Below are 26,591 nucleotides of genomic sequence, written 5' to 3'. Positions count from 1 at the left end.
TCGCGCGCCCTGAATAATGTAACCCCCTGCCCACGGATGGGTCCTCCCCCGACTGTGGCGGCGCTGGACCGAGTCCGCAGCCACCACGCCGAGTTCCCAACGGGTGAGACCACACGCGACCCATGCCGTCGGGAACTCGGCCGTTCGGGGGGCGGAGCATCAGGAGGCTGGCCTCAGGCAATGTCCTGAGGCTGTCATAACGTGGCGCTGCGTACTCTGCGAGTACCCCCTGACAAGTAGGGGCTTTGGAGGGGGAAGAGCATCGCGAAAGCTGCGCCACCCCTGATTTGGTCAGAATCGGGTATTCTCCGGCCGATGGGCGTACACGATTTCGGCGCCGACGACCGGAGAATCCCGTCCCCCATCTGAAACTTAGGCCAGGATTCTCCGCTCTGGAGCCTAAGTGCTCCTGCCAGCGAAGAATCACTACTGGCCTCCACAGCGAAGAATCACTACTGGCGCTAGGAGCAGTGCCTGGTATGTGAGTCCCTCCCCCTCACCATGCTAATTTATGCATTGGGGAATCCTGGTATCGGGCCACCATTTTGAGGTGGCGGCCCAATACCGAGGTTCCATGCCCCCCCCCCCCCCGCCACTGACAAGTAGGGGCATTCCCCTTCTCCCCCTCAACACAGGAATAACGGGTCAACTCCCACCCCCCCCACCCCCAGCAAGCACACATGAGGATGACCCAACCCCATCAGACTCTCCATCAGAGACCTCCATCTGCCTCTTTGTTCTCGAGGAAAGAACAGCCTTGTAAGCTGTCTCTTCATTTTCTATGAAGCACTCGAGAACAAAGAGGCAAACTCATTAAAACTTAGCAGTTAGAGAAACAGCTGCTACCCTGACTTCATGGATCCCGGCAGCTCTACAAAAATAATCAGCCTGATTCATCACTTTGAATTTCCAGCGAGCTGTCAATCATGATGCTTTTAGCAGACAATGGAGTGTGAATTTCCATGCAAACAATCCAGGTCAAATTCTGTTGCCTAGTAAGACACAGTGCGTTCAATACTTCAAAAAGGCAATGAAATTGATTTGTCAAAACCACTTAAGGTTTCCACCACTTTAAAGGCACAGCTTTCACCTTCATCTCACAGACTTTTAACCTAGGCATATGGGGCGGGATTCTCCAATCCCGCGGCAGAGAGTCCATGCCGTCGTAAACGCTTGTCGCGTTTTACGACGGCGTGAACGGGCCGCTCCCAGTACGTATTCTGGTCCCTACAGGGGGCCAGCGCGGTGCTGGAGCGGTTTGCGCCACTCCAGCTATCGATCCCGGCACGAACTGCGCCGCGGATCCGCTCATGCGCAGAGGCCTCCTTCAACACGCCGGCCCCGACGCAACATGGCGCAGGACTACAGGGGCCAGTGCGTAGGAAAGGAGGCCCCCAGCCACAGAGGCTGACCTGCCGATCGGTGGGCCCCGATCGCGGGCCAGGCCACATCGGCGGTCCCCCCCCCCGGGGTCAGAACCTCCCCCCCCCCACCCAGGCCACCACCCGACCCTTCCACACCAAGGTCCCGCTGGCCCAGAGCAGGTTAGAACGACGCCGGCTGCACTCGGCTCTTTTCTTACGGCCGCTCGGCCCATCCAGGCCGGAGAATTGGCGGGCCGGCCGCATAGAGCAGCCCACGACCAGCGCTGCGCCAACCACGCCGGCGCCAATGGTGCCGATTCTCCGCTCTGCGGAGTTCGCGTGCCAGCGTCGGGCTGGCATGGCCCGTTCGCGAGGATTCTCCGCCCCAGCCCAGGGTTTAGGGGTACAGACAGGATTTTACTCTTTGTTCCGCACATACTGACTTACTATTTAAAGGATTTAGGGAGAACATTTTCACTGTTATCGGGATGTGTATTTATGAGTGACAGTCTAAAGGATATAGGGTACAGTGGCGCACATTTTCACTTTATTATGAGAAAACTTAAATTTTTGCATACTGACTAACTGTTTAATGAGTTTTAAAGGTTGAATATGGAGAGAGCAGCCAAAGGAGCCCCATCCCAAGGGAGACTCCCAACCTGAGCCCCTCCAGCCCAACGCAAGCTCCCCTGACCCCCAGACCCCATAAAGGAGCCCCCTCTGCACCCTGGCAGCAATTGCTGGGAGGGTACCTACCACCTTGTCCCCCTCTGGACAGCAGTTTGCCAGGTTGGCACTGCCAAGGGGTAGGATCTGAAGGGTATTTCTGAGTAGTGGTCTTGCCAATGGTTAGGGTGGGGTGGCGGCCTCCCTGTGATCCGGGATGGGGTTGGGGAGTGGGTCGGGGGCTGCAGCAGTTAATGGTGATTGGAGCACTCTTTAAAAATGGCACTCTGATTTCAGAGGTTCAGGACCAGCCCAAGAGACCTGCCGGCGTCTTTAGGTCCCACAAACCTCATTCACGGCTCAAATCACCCCAACCTCCAAATAAATTTTGACGTGTTGGTTGACTGCGATCTGGATTGAGCTGACCCACCTGTGTTTCCCACCAGAGAACACCATTAAAAATCTTTTAGGAGAATTACACCTGTTAAATTGCAACGGAAGCACTGGCTCTCAACTAATATATGCGCAGAAAAGTCATATTGTAAAAACGGCAATTACTGGAAATAATTTTTCTCATTTTGTTTGCTAACGGAAATATTAAATAATATTTTCTTGTGCAAAACTAATTGCAAACAGGTCAAAACTAAAGAGTTGGGGAAATTATTCCCTTTTAGAGTTATTGTCGCTCTTTCCTAACCACTTTTAAACAATCTTAATGATAAATTTGACCATTCAGAGTCATGCAGATGGATAAACATGATGCGTGTATTCTGTTTGTAGAATTTTGCTATTGGAGTGATTAAGTATACTCATCAATACTGGCAATCTTTAATCAACAAGAAGACTGATGGAGGTGGTATATGTTGGTGAGTTTTAATAATCTTTAACTACAATGATGGTAGGGTTCTAAACTTGCTGAATATTTTTAAGGACCCTTTAAATATATTTGTGAGTGTATGGTATTCCAATGAGCTCACCTCACAGTCGCTTCTGAAACGAGTAAACATGCATTAATTTCTGTTCATGAATTTAATTCCTGATATGTGGAATCATCTTTATTGCCATATGTGTAGGGAAAACTGACCTGCTACATTTTACAGCTGCTAAGAACGTAGATCTTGTTACCTCAAGGAGTGATTGAGATAAATAGCACAGGCACATCTTAAGCAGCTAGATATGTACATGAGGGAGAGGGGAATTGAAGGATATATTGATAGGGCTAGATGAACAAAGCCACTGCTGCACATAAACAAGTGTGAATCGGTGCCGGTCTCCTTCCTGGATAAATGGGAAGAGTTAGCAGCAGAAGAACATCCGGCTGTAAACCACCCGCCAAATCCTTAAATGGTGACTGATTTGAAGGGTAAACAATGATAAATGTGGCGGCACGGTGGTTGGCACTGCTGCCTCACAGTGCCAGGACCCTGGCTCGATTCCAGCCTTGGGCGACCGGTTGTGTGGAGTTTACACGTTTTCCCCGTGTTTGTGTGGGTTTCCATCGGGTGCTCCGGTTTCCTCCAGTTCACAGATGTGTGCAGGTTAGATGGATTGGCCATGCTAAATTGCTTTTTAGCGTCCAGTGATGTGCAGGTTAGATGATGGGGATGAGGTGGGTGGGGGAAGGGATCTGGGTTGAGTGCTCTTTCGGAGTGTTGGTGCAGATTTGCCAAGTAGCCTCCTTCTGCACTGTAGGGATCTAATGGAAAAGCTGAAAGAGGAAAGAAGGCTGATACGATGAGATGAAGTGAATGGAGGGGAGGAGGTTCATGCGGCATGGGCCGAATAGTCTGACTAAGCTCTATGCAATTCAATGCAATACCTTAATTCCCAACTCAAACCAAGACCTGCCATTTGTGACCTTGCTTCCTTCTGACCGTCCCTGGAATTGGGTTTGACATGGTTTTGATATCATCAGTCGCTTAGTTTAGCGCAATTAAGGGCTGGGCAACTATCGCAATGTTAGGCCCCCCCCTGTCAGTTGAATTGTTCCACTTCTTTCTATTTTCAGGTTTACCTTCCTTAATATTGCACAGGGTAATTCAAAATATCCAATCTTCGCTGAGAATATAACCCCACAATCTTGCAAACCAGCAGGAAGCTATGAGTGGTTGATCTCCTAAGAGCTGGGCAGCACCATGGAAAATGATTCAACCATTAATCATTGTTACCCTATTTGTAAATGTTATTGTTCGAACTTTATGGATCAAATTTAGTCATTACCTTTTTTTTGACCTTAGCAAAAATGTGTCAATCCATGACAGCCCCTTCTGTTGTAGTCACGAAGAGGCAGAATCGATTGTACAATTGGTAAGTAGGAGGCTGTTAAAGAACATAGTAATGCAGTAATGTTATAGATTATTTATATGCTTTGTTTAGAAAGTGTCAATAACATTGCGCCTCTCAGATGTATTCCTTTATCAATAAATTTGAGAAGCTAAGGTCCTAGATTTCCCAGAAAGTTGAATCAATCGGCAACAGCAGGTGAATTTAACCAGCTCTTAAATGAGCCAGGCTAAGAAATGAAGAGGCAGAACCTTCGGAACATTGTGGGCAGGAGCAATGGCCATGTGGCCCATCAAAGCCAATCCTTCTTGTAACCCCAACTCTACCGTTCTGTCTCAAGGGAGGGAAAGCTTTGTTGCAGATAAACCACAGCTGTCAACTCTTGCTGCCTGCATCCTCACTCACACCAAGTCCAGTTCACCCATCACCCCTGTCCTCGCCGGCCTGTATTGGCTCCCAGTTAAACAGTGGCTTCATTTTCAAATTCTTATACTTGTTTTGGGATCTCTCCATGGTGTCACCCTTTCCTACAGCTGTAACGTCCTCAAATCCCACAATTCGTCCACCCCCTCCTCGGGGAAATTTATGTTCTCGGGCAGCCATGGACATCCTCAATTTTAATCATTCCACCATTGGTAGCCATGGCTTCAGCTGCCTAGAATACCCTCCCAAAACCTTCTGCCTCTCCACCTCTCTCTACTCCCTCACGACATTTTATAAAACCTATCTTTTTGACTAAGCTTTCGCTCACCTGCCCTAATATTTCCTTCTGTGGTTCACCAAATTTTATTTACAGCTCTCCTGTGAAGAGCTGTCGGAAATTTGACAATGTTACGGCTGCAACGATTGTTGAGGTGTCTGCGATTCTGTTCACCTACATGAAGGATAGAGAAACTCTTTTTTTCTTTTCAAAGATTAGTTTAGATTCTGAATAACTAACAAGTATATTTTGGTGGTGAAGTCTTTCTAACTCGCAGACACTCCATCTTCTCTGCAGCAGTTCTCAGAAATTGGCTAATAGATGTCAGCATCATCTGGTGCATAGAGATTATGGGTCAGACCTTCTGAATGTTCATGTTCATGTTCAATGTTTGAGTGTATAATGGGCATCAACAACCAGAAAATTGGGTTGGAAATCACAAATGCCAGATGTCAGTTCACTTTGTGGGTCTGGTGCTGAAGGGAGCAGGCAGTTCTCATCTACATTAAATATTTCAGTAAAGTTGCAATGCTTCCTCTCCCCCACTGGTCATGCTATCAATCACAGGCTTTTCCTGTGTGGTACTTGCCCATTAAATTAAAATTAACTCAACCCAGAATGTATGTCAGTGCCGTGCAGGTGAGTGTGATTCGCTACATTAACCACTTCCAGTCAGGCTTACACCTGTTAGGAAAATTTGCCCTTCTGACTCTTCAAACCTTCACCCACACTTCTCATGCTTTATAAAATTTGGGATGCAGGCAATGCTGACCATGCTGATTGTTGTCCACTCCTGGGCCTCCCCCTTAAAACAACTGCCCTCCTTGTGATGATGCCGCTCCCAGTGATGTTAACCTCGAACCAGTCAGCACCTTGTGCTTTTCCTTCCCAAACGTTGAGAGTGCCGTATTGCTTCTGGTATCTCAAAGTATGTTCCATTTGACTTCAGCACTCTATGTGGGAATGCTGGAGATTGCCTGTTCTATCAAGTTGTGGAACTGTTGGTGTGACTGACATTGACACGAGGATGATATTTCTGCTTCAAATTCAGAAACTTCAAAAGTTGCATCCTGCGGTGGCTTGAGTCACACACTGGAGGCTTCCAGTAGTTAAAGTAAGGGTTTATTGATGAAAGGCAAAAGCAGTTAAGTACCAGGCACAGAACACTATACAACAGGTCTTAACGCTTCGGCATCCAGGTCCATATTGCCCGGGGTCTGGCTCCCAGAGCCCCACACGGTTGGCCCAAGCCAGCCACATGATACATGGAGCCCGCCCCCTTAAAGTAGCCCGACTACCACAGATCCTAATCCTGGTGCACATGTGGGACGCGATTGAATGGACTCATCGCACCCAACTCGGTGACGTGTTGAGGCTGTCAAATCTTGCAAGAGGCCTCTTGCGAGATTTGTGACGCTCAGAATATCTCAGCAAGACCTCTTGCTGGATGAGATCCAGATTTGCATATTTAAGTGAGCCATTAGGCTCATTTAAATATGTTGCCGTCCAATTTTCCTGAGGCCCGGGAACAAGCACCCACGCCTGGGCGACCTCGCCATGGTGCCGTTTAGCACTGGTCCAAATGTGGACATGGAATAACGGCACCTTGGGGGAGGGTACCCCAGGCCATTGATGGCCCCAGGTGGTCCAACCCTGGGAAGGGTGGTACCCTGGCACTCCCGCTGGCACCCAGGTACCTTGGTACTGCCAGGCTGGAATCTTGGCAATGCCATGTGGGGACCCTGGGTGGCACTTCCAGATTGGCAGGGACATTGCCAGGGTGTCAGGCTGGCAATGTCACGGTACAGGGGTGCCAGGTTGCCCGTGCTAGGGATCGGGCCCCGAGGTGCCCTGCCCTTATGAGGTGGTGTGAGAGGGGGTCGAGCACCTGGCAAGCGGTGGTTTGGGGCATTGGGGGGGTCGGGGGGCCACGCTGGGGAGTCCGAGGGGGTCGAGAGATCAGGGTGGCATTTAAAAATGGAGCCCCAAATTCTTCCTGCACGAGCTCACCTTGTCAGTGCAGGAAGTGAGGTAAGTGAGCCTGGGTGGGGCGTTCCTCACTGAGGCCAAAAAAGGAGTTCTGTTTGATAGCGGGGGCGCTCGCTGCGCTGCAGACGCTAAGAAACACCCCGCTGTACGCGGTCAAAACGGGTCTCTGTTTATGGGTGTCACATCGCACCCATGACCTGGATTAGTCAGCACTGTGGTAGCTGTGTGTATTGGGAATTCTATTTGGAGGATCACATTTGGTGATGATCAAATCCAACTAGTGCCAGTGCTCTGATCTTGATTATCTTCAGGACACGTGAAAAAAGTTGTGAGTTACACAAGGTTTGTGGTAATAGAAAAACTCAAGTAGTCTCTGTATATTCTAATTTAACTTCCCGAAGCCATAATATCGAAAGCAGGACATGCTCTGTGCCCACTTTTGCATTGAAATCCCTCCATAGGAAAGATGTTCTGACTTCAGAATTTTGCTGATAGCAATATCAAGCTCCTTATAGAGCTGGTGTTTTGCCTCTGTAGTGGAGGATAGATACTCCTGAGATTAAATGTGGGCAGCACGGTAGCACAAGTGGATAGCACTGTAGCTTCACAGTGCCCGGGTCCCAGGTTTGATTCCCCGCTGAGTCACTGTCTGTGCGGAGTCTGCACGTTCTCCCCTTGTCTGCGTGGGTTTCCTCCGGGTACTCTGATTTCCTCCCACAGTCCAAAGACGTGCAAGTTAGATGGATTGGCCATGATAAATTGCCCTTAGTGACCAAAAATGTTAGGAGGGGTTATTGGGTTACGGGGATAGGGTGGAAGTGAGGGCTTAAATGGGTCGATGCAGACTCGATGGGCCGAATGGCCTGCTTCTGCACTATATGTTCTATATTCTAACTGACCCTGTTTGAATTAAAGGATGGATGGAGAGAACACATTCTGAACCATTTGTGGGAGTTCTATCATCATGAACAGGCAGTTTCTTGCATGAAGCCTAGGCCTTACTCACATGTTTCCTCAGAACTCTTACCCTGACAATGTTTCCCTGCCTGTGGAATGTTTTTCTTTCAGTGATCCGCTCTTGGTGAGCCTGGCCCTTTGTAGGGAAACTTTGTCAATGTTCAGCCTACCAAGTTCCATGTTGATCACAGCTGTTTAGCACACATTATGGAGCAGCTGTCAATCCAGTGCAAATGGTCCTGACATTCCAGCTCATGAAACAAAGAGTTTAAAAACTTCTTTTTCTTTGTTGCCTGATGTGATGAATTCTTGTTGAGTAGAGCAAGCACCTCCCAGAACCCCGTCCATCGATTGAATCTAAGGGAAGGCAAAGCACTATGTTTGGCCCTGACTTGGATGCAGGAGTTGCTCGATATATTTAGTCACGAGTCCACCTTTGAGCTCGACTTAAGGTTTTTTTGTCAGGAATTACTCCCTTTGCCTTTAACTATTCTAAGATATCCACAATGCGGTGGAGATTTTTGTATGTAGCTGGGAGTTTAGTTCATGAGTGCCATCCATATCCATATGCCAGTGGACTTGCACACTGCATGTCTCAGGGTCAAACTTCCTGAGAGTTCCTCTGAAGCTTTAACCTGGGGCTGCAGGACACAGTTTCTACGTGTCGTCATGAGGGAGGCATAGCTGAAGACTTGCCGATGGAGGGGCTCCGTGCTGACAGGGAGTGTGATGACTTGGTTTTAATATTATTAACTTTGACAGCCCACACTTGGCTCCAGATATTGAAACAACGTACATTGTACACTATTTGAATGCAGATAAATATATCCAAAAATAAAGAAAAGAAGTGCAACATTCAGCTGTAAAGGTTCAGATCCACTGGATGAGTCAGTACACAAGAAAAATGTTAATTGTATTTTGTTTTATAGGCACCGAAATATGTCAAATCAAGCAGTATCCCAGATGACGGTACGATATCATCATGATGTTTATCAATGAATTTACCTTGGGAACAAATGTATGATTATGTTACTAATATAAAGGTGTTTGAAGCAGGCAGCTAGTTCTTTTCATCAACATGAGGGAAAATGTTACTTTGTAAAACAGGCCATGGTGAGTTGGCAGCAAATTTTACATCCCCCTGATTTTCATTTCCATTCAATTCAACAAATGAGCTGGTGACTCGTTATCAACTGTTCTATACTATTGCACAAGATCAAGATCTATCCCGAGTAAGAAAGGTGCAAATGCTAAAATCACCTGAAAATTCAGAAGAATTGTTTTAACATAATGCTCACGAGTGGTGATGGGAAGCTTGAATCGAACATGAAGGAGAAAGGAATAGAAGGATTTTTATTACGGTGAGATGGAGTAAGGTGAATATGGAGCATGAACTCCAGCATAGATCCACTATGCCAAATGACCTGTTTCTGCACTGTAAAATTCTCTGTAACACCAGGTCCAACTCCCAATCTGTTTTGCCATTTTGAATTTGTCATTTGTGGGTCGTTCATTTCTCCCTGACCTCTGTCCCTCACTCACTTCTATCTGTGTTTCCTCCTCTATTTCCATCTCTTTATGCTCTTCAATTATTCCTGTCCCTCAATCCTTCCATTTGTATTGATCTCTCTCCCCTCCATATCTGTCTGTCTACATCTCTGTCCCCTTTCTGTCTGTTTCACCTCTTCACTTCTGGGCATAGCTTTCCTCACCCACTTAACTCTTCCGCTGCACTTCATTTCTGATTCTCTCATCCATTTCTACATTTTTCTAACTGCCTTTCTCCTTGTGCCTTTACATCTTTTCATTTAACGCTTTCTTCCAATATCTTCTTACACTACTGTGTTTGCATTATGCATGTGGTTGCCTCTGCAACTCCTGGAACTCTGGCAAGGCGCAAGAGGCAGCAACATCCAGATTCAGACAGGCTATTGGCAGTATCATTGGCACCACAAAAATCAAGGCCTAATTGTAAAGGAATGCTGGAGACATGACCATGAGCCTTGGGAAGGGGTAACCTGAGCGCATCCTATTTGCTAGTCTTCCATGAAGAATGTAGTTTGTTGGATGGGTAAGGATGTTAACATTCTCAGGCTTAGCAGAACTGTATGAAACCATTTTAGAATTCAAAGGAGTGGTATCAGGACCACTGCCTTTTTTGATGTATTTTAATGGCCTGGACCTGAGTGTATTGGGCAAACTTTCAAAGTTTGCTGGTGACGTGGGAATCGTAAATATAGTAAAGAGTGGTGACTGAGGAGAGGAATAGAAACAGCTTTCAGGAGGACATAGACACAAGCTTGTGAAATTTGGAGGGGGGGGGGGAGCATGGCAGAAGAAATTTAGCATGGAAAAGTATGAGTTCATTTATTTTGGAGGGAAGATTGAGGAGAGGCAACGTAAAGTAAATGGCACCACTTCAAAGGGGGTTCAAGACCTGAGCAGTGTACGTATACAAATAAGGTGGCAGGACAAATTGAGAAAGCTTTTAAGAAAGTTACGGGATCCTTGGAGAGAACAAAAGCAATAACATTGTTCTAAACCTTGAAAGAATACTGATCGGTCGGAGTATCGTAGCCAGTTCTGGGCACCAGACATTAGAAAGGATGTCGAGGCTTTCCAGTGGGTGCACAGACGAGAGAAACTGGGGCTGTTTTCCTTACAGCAGAGAAGGTTAAGAGATTTGATGCCGATGTTCAAAATCACAACAGAAAGGTTGGTAACCAGAGGACACATATTTATGTTAATTGGCAAAAGTACAAGAGCGACATGAGGAAACATTCTTTTTACACAGCGAGCTGTTTTGATCTGAAATTGTGGTGAAAGCAGATTCGATAATAACTTTCAAAAGGGAATTGGATAAATACTTGAAGGAGAAGAAATCTCAGAACTTTGGGATAAAAGCAGGGACTGGAACTAATTGGGTAGCTCTTTCAAAGAGCTGGCACAGGCACACTAGACCATGCAACCACCTTCTGTGCTGGATCATTCGATGATTCTTTGGTGGTCTGGTCAGAATTTTACCGCAACATACTTTCTGAACCATATGTGAAGTTAGGGCCTAACCGATCTGTATGGCTCATTTCCACATGGGGCAGATATTCACCAGCACCAGCAGAGTAAAGGTTTCAATTTTAACAGTGAAAATGGGAACACTCCGCCTCAACTGAGTATGCTCAACTACATGTTTTTTTTTTTCTTCTTTCTCTTTCAAGCTTCAATGTTTTGGATGAAGAAGCGAATGGAAGTGTGCTCTCATGTTGCATATTTGTTCATGTATATCAATAAATTGTGTGCTTTTTAACAATCTTTTAACTGCAACTAGTGGTTCCAGTATTGTACATCATGGTGTCGATGTGAGGATGTGCACCAGAGAGTTGCTGCTAGAGGCAGAGTCGGTGGACTTTGCCACTTTGCTCTTATCCCAGCCTGTGCTCCTTGGGCTTACCGATAACCTCGTTGCAATTCTCATATCTTCCAGTTTAGGGACTTCTGTACTAAGGCAGCAAAAGTCATCTGTCTGCCTAGCAACACTTTATAGAATTTGGAGTATACAATTAGCAATGCCAGTTGCACAGCTCCAGTGTTGCAATATGTACTGCAAGATTTATGTAGTGGCAGTGCACAATTTGTGGAATGAATGTCCTCTCTGCTCTCCACATTGCACAGTAGAGGAATTAAATACCTTGATTCCAGCTTTGTGTGAAGAATGTACTTGTAAATTCATTACTACATAGCACACGCCCACCATAAGATGGCAGTAGTAGGATTTGAAGAAACAAGCAAGGGGAAGATGAGCAATGTTTCAATATGGCTACTTGGTAGATATCTGCCCTTAGCAAACAAATACTATTGAAATCCTCAAAAGGAATCTAAGAATTAATGTCAGGCACACTACCCGGTATTTTGAGTGACAGAAATGATCTTACATAGCTTTCTCTCTTTCTCCAGTGAACAAGTGGCACTTCCTCACAAATGAATGTTGACCACATTGCCACGTGAAAGACAAATTCTGTTTTACTTTCAAAACTGATCATCCGAATTGTGTAAAACCGTAAATGCGTGAAATTGATCAGCGATACTGTTCTGCAGAATCCTGAAGAAAAAGTCTTGATTGGAATCAGTCATTGCTTAATGCTTGATGATCGAAAGGCGCAGTGGTGCAAACTGTTGAGAGAGGTATTGACCGACCTGTGTGTGGATACTATTTGTAAAAGATTGATTTCTTACTCTTTTCATACTTCCAAAATGTCATGTTAAGTAATTATTTTTCTCATGTTATTGATCCTGAATTTCTCTGTGGTAGTAAATTGAAAAAATAATTGATTCATTTTTCATTGTCCCAGTCAAAAGCTGAGTTGAGAATGGCTTTAAAATACCATGCAATCACCAAACACATTTTACTTTAATGACCTTTTCTGGTTCTTGTTTTGATATTGTTTCTGTTAGCTCAGTCGGCTGGATGGCTGGTTCGTGATGCGGATCGGCACCGACAGCGCGGGTTCAATTCCCGTACCAGCTGAGGTTATTCATGAAGGCCCCACCTTCTCAACCTTGCCCCTCGCCTGAGGGTGTGGTGACCCTCAGGTTAAATCTCCACCAGTCAGCCCTCCAAGGGGAAAGCAGCCTATGATCCATTGGGACTGTAGTGACATTTACATCCAAGTTTATGCAAGGGTTAATTTGACATGCAGACGTTAGTAACTGGTGTTCCTGTTACCAGGAATTCAGGTGTGCCTTGCCTTCACACCCATTGTGAAATCAGTAAGCTGAGCAATTCAAGCAGCATGGAAGTGATTTTCATACCTTCACAGCAGGACAGAGATTTAACCACAGGCATGGACTCTCAATATCGCTTTTCCCAGTTGCCCAATCTATTCCCACTCCTGATGTAAAACAGGTCCGTTCATCTGCTCAATTAAAGAGAAACAAGTCTACTTCACATCAGAATATGAAGAGGGTGTAATTTTGGCTTTGGGCGGTTATGTACAAGAGGCAATACTGGATCAGCTTCATTGTTCCATTGAAGTCAACATGAATTAAAATTGGGGGAGAGTTATAATGTTTGGTTGATCAAATAGTCAAAATTGCCCACAGAGTGAGGAGAAAAAGAATAGAGTAATTTTAAATTAACCTCATATCAACTAAATCTTGCCCTTAAATGAACTTTGCTTCTGAAGAATTTTGTTTTGATCAGCACTTGGCAGTATAAATGTACAATATCAAAGGCTTGTTTTGAACTAGTAATTTGTGCACCTCCTTTGTTAAATGCAGATATTTAAAAGCTGATGCCAAATTCTGTAATAAATGCCTGAACCTGATGTTTGTTTGTCCTGATGTTTGTTTCCATCACACAACTTGGTTAATTTCATCAAGTTTTAAATGAAACAAAATGAGCTTGGCTGTCTGAAGTTTTTCCAACTGATTCAAAGGAAACGTGCTTCCCTCGCACACCCACCCCCTATCTCCTCCTAACCCCCCCTCCCAACTCATACAGCCTAGGCTGCCATTTCACTGTCATGCTGATGGAGTACGACTTTAGAGATGTTGGGCAGAATTCTCCCATTTTGAGACTTAAGTGCTGGGCTGGAATGGGAAGGTGGAGTGTGTTTCCAGCTCTGGAGGTTGGTGGGAAAACATGCCAAATCATCTGGTCTTGACCTCATCAATTATGCACCTGGGTGCGTTATGCCATCCAGTGGTGGGGCAAGCCTGATGGCACGTAGTCCGGCGACAGATGCCAAATTGAAAAGGCACCTGACATCACTGACCCATTATTGAAGGCCTCCAAAAAACGAAGATAGGTACTGGAAGCACTCTGAGAATGAAGATGAATCACCAGGGGCATTCTGAGGCTGGAAGATGGGCCTCCTTCAGGACACCAACTCTAGAAGGTTCACTTGTATGCACACTGCCGACCCCCTGCTGTGATGTTCAGAGGTCCATGTTGCTGGCGGCCTCCATCCTGAACTTAGAGGCAGTCCTAGGCATTATTCAGGTGAGCCCCGACACCTTCCCTCCACATTGATCCAAGCACATTTCACGTTGACTTGTTTTCGCACTAGCCTCGCGGAGATCTGGCGCGGGGTGTCAGGCCTTCATTGGATCGTTGGATGTCATAATTCTTTTTCTGGGTCTCTTGTTTTGAATGAGTTTGGTCTGGAGGCGACGGCCCATCATCAATTCCTCTGATACAATACCTGCTATGGTGTGTGGCATGGCCCTGTAATTGAAGAGGAACCAATGCAGTTTGGCGTCGAGCATGTCAGAGATCTGTTTGTTTATGTCGCTTTGGATCACCTGTTCAACCAGGAGTTGGAAGATGGGTGGTACAGTGTCATTCGGATGTGTTTCTTCCAGTTGGATTTCACGAACACCTGGATTTCTCCACTGGTGAAGGGGGTCCCGTTGTTAGAAACAGGGCCTCCAGTATCCCATCGGTACAAAATGGCTGCCGGAGTTTCTCTGTGGTAGTGGTGGAAGTCGTGAAGGACATCCAATGTATGTCCATCCATTTAGAATGGGCATTGACTAAGATTAAAAACATTGACCCCATGAACAGCCTGGCGAAGCCTGTGTACCTGTACCCAGGCCTTCCTGCCCATCCCCAAGGGTGTAGCGAGGCCGATGGTGGGAGCTTCTGATTTTCCTGACAAGATGGGCACTGTTTTACCAGATTTTCAATGTCAGGGTCAAGCCTGGGGCACCGTAGCTCCTTGCGAGCATCTTCATTTTGGAGACTCATGGGTGGCTGCTGTGTAGCTTCAAGATTGAGTGCTGGCATGGGTTCCCCACAGGAGCGTCTTCCACGCTGAATTCTTGGTGTTCAGCTTGGCAGGGCTTTAGAACCTCTGTGTCCTTTGAATTCTGCTGGTTAGGATCACGTGTTATTCCTTTGCCAGCATGCGGTCCTTCTAATCCATGCCTGGATTTGCTAAGCGGATATGGGCAAGGTGTCCACAAAGTTTAAAGTCATGATAACTTTGTCCATGCGTGCAGGAATGCCGGTAAGGTGGCTAGGTTGGGGATAAATTTCCCATAATGGTTTATAAGGATAGTTTTCTTAATCTATATTAATGACCGAGACATTCTTTTAAAAGATTCCAGGATCTGGATCTGCATCTTTGCTAAAATCTAATCAGTTCTTCCTTGGGTCATATCCTTATCTATTCCAAATTTACTTGGAATCCATTTATTAGTTTGTGAGATATATTGTTTACAGACAAACAGATTAACAGGGCAAAACATGATCTCTGCCCACCTTCAGTGGCGGAGGGGATTAAAGATACAATTTAAAAGGGGATGTAGTAGGAACAAGGTACCTGGGGTATACAAATCATAAAAGGTGACAGGATAGGTTGAGAAAGTGATAAAGCATAATGGATTCTGGGTTTTATAAATTAAGGAATAGTGTACAAACGCAAGGGAGCTAAGGTAAAGCTTGAAATAAAAAAACGGGTTCAGCCTCAACTGGAATTTTGTGACCAATTCTGTCTTCACAAAGGAAAATATGAATAATGTACTGTAAATTCAAAGAAATACAAGTTTTAGTGAGGAGCTGAAGGAAATTAGTATTAGTAGAGAAATGGTTTTGGGGAAATTAATGGGATTGAAGGTGGATAAATCTCCAGAGACTGATAATCTGCATCCTAGAGTACTTAAGGAAGCAGACCAAGAAATAATAGATCCATTGGTAGTCAATTTCCAAAATTCTTTGCACTCTGGAATGGTTCCTATAGATGGGAGCTAATATAACTCCGCTATTCAAAAAGGGAGGTAGAGGGGGATCTACAAAATTTAGGTCTACAAAATTATGAGGGGCATAGACAGGGTGGATAGTCAGAGACTTTTTCCCAGGGTAGAGGGGTCAATTACTGGGGGGCATAGGTTTAAGGTGCGAGGGGCAAGGTTTGGAGGAGATGTACGAGGCAAGTTTTTTTACACAGAGGGTAGTGGGTGCCTGGAACTCGCTGCTGGAGGACGTGGTGGAAGCAGGGATGATAGTGACATTTAAGGGGCATCTTGACAAATACATGAATAGGATGGGAATAGAGGGATACGGACCCCGGAAGTATAGACGATTTTAATTTAGACGGGCAGCATGGTCGGCGCAGGCGTGGAGGGCCAAAGGGCCCGTTCCTCTGCTGTACTTTTCTTTGTTCTTTGTAGAGAGAAAACGGAACTATAGACCAGTGAGCCTGACGTCGGTAGTAGGGAAGTTGCTAGAGTACATTATCAAGGATTTCACAGCACAGCATTTGGAAACCAGTGGTATAATCAGACAAAGCCAGCATTGATTTACGAAAGAGAAATCGTGCTTGACAAATCTACTGGAATTCTTTGAAGCTGCAGCTAGTAGAGTTGTCCAGGGAGAACTGGTGGATGTGGTTTATTTAGACTTTCAGAAGGCTTTCGACAAGGTCTCACATCGCAGGGGGCCGGTTTAGCTCAGTTGGCTAGACAGCTGGTTCGTGATGCAGAGGAAGGGCCAGCAGCAGGGGTTCAATTTCCATACCGGCTGTGGTTATTCATGAAGGCCCGCCTTCTCAATTCTGCCCCTCAACTGAGGTGCGGTGATCCTCAGGTTAAACCACCACCAGTCAGCTCTCCCCTCAAAGGCGAAAGCAGCCTGTGGTCATCTGGGACAATGGTGACTTTAACCTTACCTTACATAGCAGATTACTATGAAGTTAAAGCACATGGGATTGCGGGTAGTGTCTTGCGATGGATAGAAAGTTGGTTAGCTGACAGGAAGCAAAAAGTTGGATCGATGGGTCTTTATCCAATTGGCAGGCAGTGACTAGTAGGGTACCGCAGGGATCTGTGGTAGGAGCCCAACTGTTCACATTATATATTAATGATTTGGATGAGGGAGCTAAATGTAGTACCTACAAGTTTGCAAATGATACAAAGTTGTGTGGGAGGGTGAACTGTGAGGATGCAGAGATGCTTCAGCGGGATTTGGACAGGCTGAGTGAGTGGGCATATGCATGGCAGATGCAGTAAAATGTGGATAAAAAAGAGGTTATCCACTTCGGTAGCAAAAATCGGAAGGAAGATTATTATTTGAATGGGTGTAAATTGAAAGAGGTGGATACTCAGCGAGACCTTGGTGTCCTCGTGCATCAGTCGCTGAAAGTAAATGCGCAGGCACAGCAGGCAGTAAAGTAAAGAAGGCAAATGATATGTTGGCCTTCATCGCGAGAATATTTGAGTACAGCAACAGGGATGTGTTACTGAAATTGTATTGGACATTGGTGAGGCCACACTTGGAGTATTGTGTGCAGTTTTGGTGTCCTTATCTGAGGAAGGATGTCATTGCTGTGGAGAGAGTGCAGGGAAGATTTACCAGGCTGATTCCTGGGATGGCAGGACTGTCATGAGGGGAGACTAAATCAGTTAGGATTATATTCATTGGAGTTCAGAAGAGAGAGAGCGGATCTCATAGAAACTTATACTTCTAACAGGTTTAGACAGGATAGATTCAGAACGAATGTTCCTGACGGTGGGGAAGTCCAGAACAAGGGGGGGTCATAATTTGAGGATAAGGGGTAAACCTTTTAGGACTGAGATGAGGAGAAATTTCTGCACCCAGAGAGTGGTGAACCTGGAATTCGCTACCACAGAAAGTAGTTGAGGCCAAAACATTGTGTAATTTCAAGAAGGAATTAGATATAGCTCTTGGGACTAAAGGGATCTTGGGATTTTGAGGGGAAGGCAGAATCAGTGTATTGAACTTGATCAGCCATGATCATAATGAATGGGGGAACAGGCTCGAAGGGTTGATTAACCGCCTGCTTCTATTTTCAATGTATGTTTCTATGTAATTCTGAACACCGTACTTTAGGAAGGACATGGAGGCAACAGAGAGAATACAGAAAGGATTTATGAGAATGGTTCCAGAGTTGGTACTTCAGTCATATGGACTAATTGGAGAAGCTGGAGCTATTATCCTTGGAGAGAAGGGACAGTTGAACGGAGATTTGATAAAGTTGTTCAATATCATGAGGTATCTGGATAGAGTAGATGGGGAGATACTTCTCATCTGTGGAAAGGTGGCCATTTTGAGAGGGCAGCCCAATAACGAAGTCCCATGGCCAGCGACCACCCCGCACCACAAATCAGCTCCCCACCGCTCCCTGCGCCACAAATCAGCCCCTCACCTCCCCCCGCCCCCCCCCCCTCCCACACATTGCAAAACTGCCCTCCACCCCTGAATTTTCTAGGTGCCTCCCTTCCCCCAAATACAGGGGTGACCCAACCCACCTGCCCACCCAGCGACCCCCTAATTAGGGAGACCCCTCAGAGAGATGCCCTGACTAGAAGTACGTCCCCCAGCAACCCCCTAAATAGGGAGACCCCCACCAGGACCCTCTAACTAATGGAATCCCCCACAGGTACCCCCCTAACTAGAGAGACTCCCCACAGGTACCCCCTAACTAGAGAGACTCTCCACAGGTACACCCTAACTAGAGGAGCCCTCCCAGAGACCCCTGTCTGGAAGCTAAGTGCTGTCAATTTCCAGCTCAGCACTTCAAAATCACTCAAGTGTGAAGGGGTGTGATTGGAATGGACTTAGCTCTCTTTGGTGTGGTTAATGTTTGTAAACATTGTGGGGTATGATTCTCCGTTTTGTTCTTCTGTCGGAGGAGAAATAGTACCGATTTACGTTTCCCATGGAACTGCAAATCAGGAAGCAATTCACTATTGCTCGGCATGTAAATTAATGCATGGCGACGAAGAGATAGGATTCTCGAGGGAATCCTGCTATCGGGCCGCCAATTTGAGCAGGCTGACCAATTGCGAAGCCCTGCAGCTGACCACCGTCCCTACCCATCCCTGGATATTCTAGGGATCCCTTCCTCCAAGTCCGAGATGACCTGATACCCCCCTCCTCCCCCAGGGCTCACTAACTAGGGCGACCCCCCACAGCAACCCCCTTAATAGGGATCCCCTCACAACAGAGCATTCCAATTGCTCAAGCGTGTGATTGCAATGCACTTGCCTCTCATTGATATGGTTGATGTTTGTAAACACTTAGAATCGCTCACCCATGATGGGAGATGAATGAATCAAAGCTGTAACTGTTTTGTGGAAGCTGTCAATTACTGCCCAATATGAGAAATGAATGAATGGTTTGCAGCTACAGAGTCTGAGCAGTTTAAACACAGGTGACAGCTGCTATCTTTCCAGGAATGGACACGTGGTGCTTCCAGTTAAGTGTTACATCTGTAATTTCTGTCACTGCCCCTATGTGGACTGCTCTCTAGCTCCTGGACATGGGCCTCATTCCTGGAGGTCCCTGAGGGGGTCCCTGTGGGGGGGGTTCTTTAGGTATGGGGGTCCCTGTGGGGGGTTCCTTTGGTTAATGGATCCCTGTGTGGAGGTCTCTTTAGCTAAGGGTCCCTGTGGAGGGTCTCCCTATTTAGGGGATCTCCGGGGTGGGTTCCCATTCAGGCGTTCTCTGGGGGTTCCTCTAGTTAGGGGGTCTCGGTGAAGGTCCCTTTTGTTAGGGGATCCTGGGGGGGAGGATTTCCCTAGTTAGGGGGCCCCAGGGGGATGGGGTCATCCATTTTCGGGGGCCACTGGGGTGGGGGGAGCATTGGGGTGGGTCTGATAGAGTAAGTCGTGTATTGTGGGGGAAAGGGGAGGGTGGGCCTTGGATGGCCCACCGCGAGTACCACCATGTCTGGTTTACGCTTGATACCTGTTGTAATTCGCATGCACATGATTCCCGGCCCAGCAGGGTGGGGACAGAGCATGTGGTGCTGATCCCAATTTTTCCTGGACGCCCGATTCTCCGCCGCATTGGCGGCCTCTGCCAGTGGCGGGCGGCGGACAATTTAGCCCGTAGTCATTTCTTTGCGCCTTGGGAAGTTTCTCCCCAGTCCATTCCTCATTTAGAAATTTTTTGAGCACTGTGGAACTGAACTCGCCAGCAAAACCGACTCCTCAAAGATCGGGCGCCATTTTGAAAGGGTGCCCAAATCGTGAAGTGAGCTTGAGGGTCCGCCACAACCCCGCCCCCACGGGCAGTGAAGCCCCTGCAGACATGGACATTATTGCATTATCCCCCCCCCCCCCACCCCAAGTGAAGACACCCGACTATGAGGTCACTGAGGGCCCCCTTCCAGAACCTCCATTTAACCCCCCTGTGGTAGTCACTGTTAGGAGGATTACGGTACCTAGTAATGCCGGAATACCATTGGTGGCGAACATAATTGTTCCCATTGGATAAGCTTGCATGTTAGCTCCGCCCTGCAAGGCAGGGTATAAGAGCCCGTGCCGCCCCAGCAGCTTTCTTCTGTACCTGCACTGCTGGGGGAAACATCTAGCGTAGTAAAGCCTTCAATTTAATACGCTAGATTTAAAAGAATGGAGCTCCGAATCAAGCCGGAGTGTCTGCAACTCAGCCCCCACGCGGTAAACTCAGCGGCAACCTTCAAGCACTGGCTGGCATGTTTCAACGGATACCTCGGAACGGCCGAAAACACACCCGCGGGAGATCTGAAACTGCAAGTCCTGCACTCGAGGGTGAGCCCAGAAATCTACACCCTCATCGAGGACGCGGACGATTTCGATGCAGCAATGGAGCTGCTGAAAGGACATTATATTCGCCCTGTAAACCAGGTCTACGCCCGACATCTGCTAGCGATGAGGCGACAAATCCCTGGGGAATCGCTGGAAGAATTCTACCGTGCGCGCCTGGTGTTGGGGAGAAACTGCAGCTGCCCGCAAGTTTCAGCGAGCGACCACACAGAACTTTTGACCTGGGACGCTTTTGTTGCAGGTATGCTGTCCTCCCAAATCCACCAGCGATTGCTGGAGAAAGACACACTAGGCCTCAAGGAGGCACGGGCCCTTGCCGGCTCCCTGGTTGTGGCCTCCCGAAATGCCCGCGCTTACGTCCCAGACCGCGCGGAAGCCCCCTGGGCAGCGTGAACCCCCCCCCCCCTCGCCGACCCCGAGGCATCTCCCATCCCCCCACAAGCTTGTGCTGCAAGACGGCCTGGCAACCCCGGGAGACCCCGCTGCTATTTTTGCAGGCAAGCCAAGCACCCCCGACAGCGCTGTCCGGCCCGTGCATCCATCTGCAAGGGATGCGGTACAAAGGGCCACTTCGTGGCGGTATGCCAGGCCCGGGCGGTCACTGCGGTCTCCGGTGGCGAATGCGGACCGCCACCACAATCCTCTCCGGGGTCCCCGTGCAGCTAGCAGGCGCCGCCATCTTCCTCCTCCAGGGCCATGTGCGGCCTCCGGGCGCCACCATCTTGTCCCGCGGACGCCACGTGCGAATAATGGGCGCTGCCATTTTGTGCACCCCCAGCCATGTGCGACCAATGGGCGCCGCCATCTTGGATGGACTCCCAGGACCCCAGCTCGGCTGACTACACACTGCCCGAAGAAAATATTCAACTGCTGCCACGAGTAGCCTCGGTGACCCTGAACCAGTCTCGGCCCCGAACACTATTGACTGCTACGACGACGATGCTTATCAATGGGCATGAAACGTCCTGCCTAATCAACTCTGGTAGCACGGAGAGCTTCATACACCCCAACACGGTAAGATGCTCTTCTCTTCCCGTCCACCCCGTTAATCAAAAAATCTCCCTGGCCTCCGGATCTCACTCAGTAGAGATCAAGGGGTTTTGCGTAGCTAACCTCACAGTCCAAGGAAGGGAGTTCAAAAACTGCCGACTCTACATCCTTCCCCACCTCTGCGCGGCCACACTCCTCGGGTTGGATTTTCAGTGCAACCTCCAAAGTCTAACTTTCAAATTCGGCGGCCCTATACCCCTCCCCCCCCCCTCACTGTCTGCAGCCTTGCGACCCTCAAGGTCGATCCGCCTCCCCTGTTTGCGAACCTCACCCCGGATTGCAAACCCGTCGCCACCAGGAGCAGACGGTATAGTGCCCAGGACCAGATCTTTATTAGGTCAGACGTCCAATGGTTACTGAAGGAAGGTGTCATTGAGGCTAGCAACAGTCCCTGGAGAGCTCAAGTAGTGGTTGTAAAGACCGGGGAGAAGCATCGGATGGTCATCGACTACAGTCAAACCATCAACAGGTTTACGCAGCTGGACGCGTACCCTCTCCCCCGCATATCCGACCTGGTCAACAGGATCGCGCATTACAAGGTCTTCTCCAAGGTGGATCATAAGTCCGCCTACCACCAGCTCCCCATCCGCATTAGTGACTGCAAATACACTGCCTTTGAAGCAGATGGGCGGCTCTACCACTTCTTAGGGGTTCCCTTCGGTGTCACTAACGGGGTCTCGGTCTTTCAACGAGAGATGTACCGAATGGTTGACCGGTACGGTTTACAGGCCACATTCCCGCACCTCGATAATGTCACCATCTGCGGCCACGACCAGCAGGACCACGCACCAACCTCCGAAAATTCCTCCAAACCGCAAAGATCCTTAACCTAACGTATAACAAGGATAAACGCGAGTTTAGCACCGACCGCCTAGCCATCCTCGGCTACTTAGTGCGTAATGGAGTGATAGGCCCCGACCCTGAACGCATGCACCCCCTTATGGAGTTCCCCCTCCCCCACTGCTCCAAGGCCCTGAAGCGCTGCCTAGGTTTTTTTTCCTACTATGCCCAGTGGGTCTCCAACTATGCGGACAAGGCCCGTCCACTGATCCAATCCACAGTTTTTCCCCTGTCGATAGAGGCCCGCCAGGCCTTCAGCTGCATCAAAGCAGACATTGCAAAGGCCACGATGCACACCATCGACGAGTCCCTCCCCTTCCAGGTCGAGAGCGACGCGTCTGACGTAGCTCTGGCGGCCACCCTCAACCAAGCGGGCAGACCCGCGGCCTTCTTCTCACGCACCCTCCACGCCTCCGAAATCCGCACTTCTACAGGCCAGAGAAAGCGCACCTGATAAAGGCTTCCCGTCCCTATGAACGCCTCAGTATGGATTTCAAAGCTCCCCTCCCCTCCACCGACCGCAACACGTACTTCCTGAACGTGATTGACGAGTACTCCCGGTTCCCATTCGCTATCCCCTGCCAATACATGACCGCAACCACCGTCATAAAAGCCCTCCATAGTATCTTTACGCTGTTCAGTTTCCCCGCCTACATACATAGTGATAGGGGTCCTCCTTTATGAGCGACGAACTGCGTCAATTCCTGCTCAGCAAGGGCATTGCCCCGAGCAGGACGACCAGTTACAACCCCCGGGGAAACGGACAGGTAGAGAGGGAGAATGGAACGGTCTGGAAGACCGTCCTACTGGCCCTGCGGTCCAGGAATCTCCCAGTCTTCCGCTGGCAGGAAGTTCTCCCGGATGCCCTCCACTCCATCCGGTCACTGCTGTGTACCACGACCAATCAAACACCTCACGAACGTCTCCTTGTCTTCCCCAGGAAGTCCTCCTCTGGGACCTCGCTCCCGACCTGGCTGGCAGCTCCTGGACCCGTCCTGCTCCGAAAACATATGGGGGCGCACAAATCTGACCCATTGGTCGAGAGGGTCCATCTCCTCCACGCTAACCCTCAGTACGCCTACGTGGCTTACCCCGACGGCCGACAGATACGGTCTCCCTACGGGAGCTGGCGCCCGCTGGATCCCCACACACACCCCCGCCACCAGTGCCACAGCACCCTGGCAGTGCCAGGTTGGCACTGCCAGAATGCTCACTTAGCACTACCAAGGTGCTGGGTTCTGCCCTGCCCTGTCGCCGACCACCTGAGGGCTCCACTGGCCCCTGAGACCCCCGAGTGGCCATCACGACTGGTGGAGACAAGTACTAATCGGCATCCGGTTGGGTCCTCGCCGGTGTGGCCAGTGACTCCTGGACGCTTGGTGAATGCAGCGTCAATGCGCATATTTAAATGAGCCTAATGGTTTATTTAAATATCATTACCTGCATCGCGCCCAACGAGGGTGTGATCCAGATTGGGCCGGTCAACGTGAGTCAGGTGACTCGTGCGAGATTTCGGGCATGCCGCAAAGCCCGATTTGGGACTCTCCCACGATTCACTAACTGTGCCCGCTCCACACCGGGTGCAACGCGGTGGTAGAATTTACTTTACAGCTTCCAGACACTCAGATGTCTGGATTGTATAATTTAATTTCCCTTCACACTTGAATGCACCTCAAGTAGCCTGCTTTGAACCTAACCACAATGTTTATAAACATCTAGGGGTAAGACCATAAGTTACCATTCATTCCCTTTCCAGATTCAAACAGGGGCAATCGCATCGGAACCCAATGCAATGTGAATTTCCCACTGCACAAGGCATTTCCCACAGACCTCTTCTCAATGCAGCCTGTTGGACACTAGGACAGAAATTTTAAAACTACAGCTGTGGTACCTGTAGGATCAGGAGAAGCTCATTGAACTGAAAATTGGGCAATTTACACTTTCCGTTCCTTCCCACCCACGAAAACATCTACCACGACTTAAGTGACTGCTGACACTGTGGCTTCTAGACAGCCCAATATTTGTAGGTCAAAAGACAGCGAGCTGACTCAAGACCTCCACTTTGGACAAACAACAGATCGGTTTGATCTGAATAAAGCCTGAGTTGTTAAAATGGCCTGGGCCTTACACTACAGCTCCCAGGTGGACTTCCCATGTGTCCTGACACCTTTTGCCCAGGAGTTAAAATTGCCGCATAGGTTTGTCTATTCTTTCCTTAAAACTTTGTGCTCTGATACAGGGAATGAGCCTCATTCCCCTTCTCCCCACCTTTCTGTGCATAGATATTTCTCATTCTTCAGTCTTGCAAATGGAGTGCAGTGTTCATGGTCATACTGCAGCCCAGTCAGTTCCGGCATGAAATGAAATGAAAATCGCTTCTTGTCACAAGTAGGCTTCAATGAAGTTACTGTGAAAAGCCCCTAGTCGCCACATTCCGGCGCCTGTTCGGGGAGGCTGGTACGGGAATTGAACCCGCGCTGCTGGCCTGCCTTGGTCTGCTTTAAAAGTCAGTGATTTAGCCCTGTGCTAAACCAACCCCGCTGCCCCCAAACTTACAGGGGGGAATTTTACCACCCCGCACACTGAATATGTTTTTAGTGAGGGGGGCACATAAAATAAGATGGATGGCTAGCCCACTGCCTTCCTGCCTACCTCCAAGGTGGACAGGTAAGACATCAAACTGACCACCCCACCCTTAGGCCTATTGAGGCGTTGCTCATCAGCGCCATGGGCAACACCACATGACTGGCCAGCAATGCCGAAAGAAACTCCATAACCTCCTCAAGGCTGCCAGGGTGAGTAGGCAGCACTGTGCCCTGGCACCAACCCCGTCCCACAAGTCTGTAACCCCGCCCTCCCCCCACCTGAAGGGCAGCTGTACCCTCACCCTGTACCACATGCCAGCACCCATACCGGCCGCCATGGCTGTTTGCCCTGGCCACTGAAGCCACCAGCTAACCACCCTCTGGGCTGCATGCAGCAGACTGCCTAACACTGTTTTCTGCCCGTCCCCCACCCAGGAGAAGGCCACTCACAACCGCCGAGAGGGGGAGAAGACTGGAGGGGGATCGCTGGACCTGTGGCCCCTCACTGCAGCAGAACAGAGTGCTCCCAGGCCGCGGTGCAATCATGCGCCTTGTCTTGTATCTTGCAGGAACTGCTGGTGATGCGACGGGCCATTCTGGCGCCCCACGACCCCAACCACAACCACCATCCAAGGTGTCGGTCGGCCACTGACGACGATGACACCGACGGGAGTCATCAACCTGCATCCCGCGATACGCTGGAGCTCGGGTCCGGGGAAGACATCAACTTCCTATCGCAGCTGGATCCAACATTCTCCGCCATCCCAGAGACACTCCCCTCGGTTGGGCCGTTTAGTGAAGAGGCTCCTGGGGCACTATCTGCTGCGCACCACACTCATGCTCCCGTACATCAGGTGGAGGTAGGAACCCTCAAGGGGGTGGACAGTCGGAGAGCGGGCCGGCCCCTGGGACTAGCTGTTCTTCAGATGGGTTTTGGGCTTCTGGGACAGACGGTCCCATCGATTGTGGAGACGTAGTCGCAGAGCCAGGAACTGCATAAGGTGTTGTCGGTAAGGATCAAGCACCTGCAGATGCAGTTGGAGAAGTCCAACCGTGTGCAGGAGATGGTGCCAATCATGCGAACCAACCAGGCCAACATCGCACGGTGGCATCCGCGGTGGAGGCCTTAGGGGCATGTCCAAGGCCTTGGGCAATCTGTGCAGGTGGTGGCCGATGCCCAGGACAGGGTTGCCCTATCACAGGTAGCCATGTACCAGTACCACGTGGACACTGCAGTGGTGCTTCTGAGTGTGACCAAGTCACAGCGGGTCATGGCTGAGAGCGTCGGCGGCATTGCCCAGGTGCTGGTTGACATGGCACAGACCCAGAAGGACGTGGCCCAGTCCCAGATGGTGATGACGCAGTCACTGGCTGATGTGACTGTGGTAGTCACCACTAACTGTATATTAGATGTAGTACGGTAAGGCTCCTGTACTAGAGGTACATGGGTAAATCCCTGCCTCCCAATAGGCGCTGTATAAATGTGTGTGCTCGCCGGAGCTGCTCCCATTCTGGGAGCAGCTACAGGAGGCCACACATCTTTGCTCAATAAAGCCTCGATTATTCACTACTCTTGTCTTTGTAGTAATTGATACTGCATCAATTTAT

At 48.9% G+C, this 26,591-nt stretch overlaps 1 protein-coding gene across 2 annotated transcripts in view; it reads left to right on the top strand.

The window, feature by feature from the left end:
- Nucleotides 1–13,280, top strand: part of LOC140429714 (inorganic pyrophosphatase-like) — a 70,261-nt gene extending 56,981 nt beyond the window's left edge. The window contains exons 8-12 of one of the 2 annotated variants that reach the window (XM_072517045.1): nt 2,811–2,896; nt 4,268–4,337; nt 8,889–8,928; nt 11,175–11,206; nt 11,911–13,280. In XM_072517045.1, coding sequence (XP_072373146.1) covers nt 2,811–2,896; nt 4,268–4,337; nt 8,889–8,928; nt 11,175–11,206; nt 11,911–11,913 — 231 coding nt within the window. In that variant the 3' untranslated portion in view covers nt 11,914–13,280. The remainder of the gene's footprint in view (nt 1–2,810; nt 2,897–4,267; nt 4,338–8,888; nt 8,929–11,174; nt 11,207–11,910) is intronic. The other variant, XM_072517044.1, reaches the window with a different exon arrangement.
- The last annotated feature ends 13,311 nt before the right edge of the window (nt 13,281–26,591 follow it).

Source organism: Scyliorhinus torazame, chromosome 9, assembly GCF_047496885.1.
Source record: "Scyliorhinus torazame isolate Kashiwa2021f chromosome 9, sScyTor2.1, whole genome shotgun sequence".
In the NCBI taxonomy this organism is placed as follows: Eukaryota; Metazoa; Chordata; class Chondrichthyes; order Carcharhiniformes; family Scyliorhinidae; genus Scyliorhinus; species Scyliorhinus torazame.
Note: the sequence above shows the minus strand (reverse complement) of the source record. Positions and strands in the feature narration are given on the sequence as shown.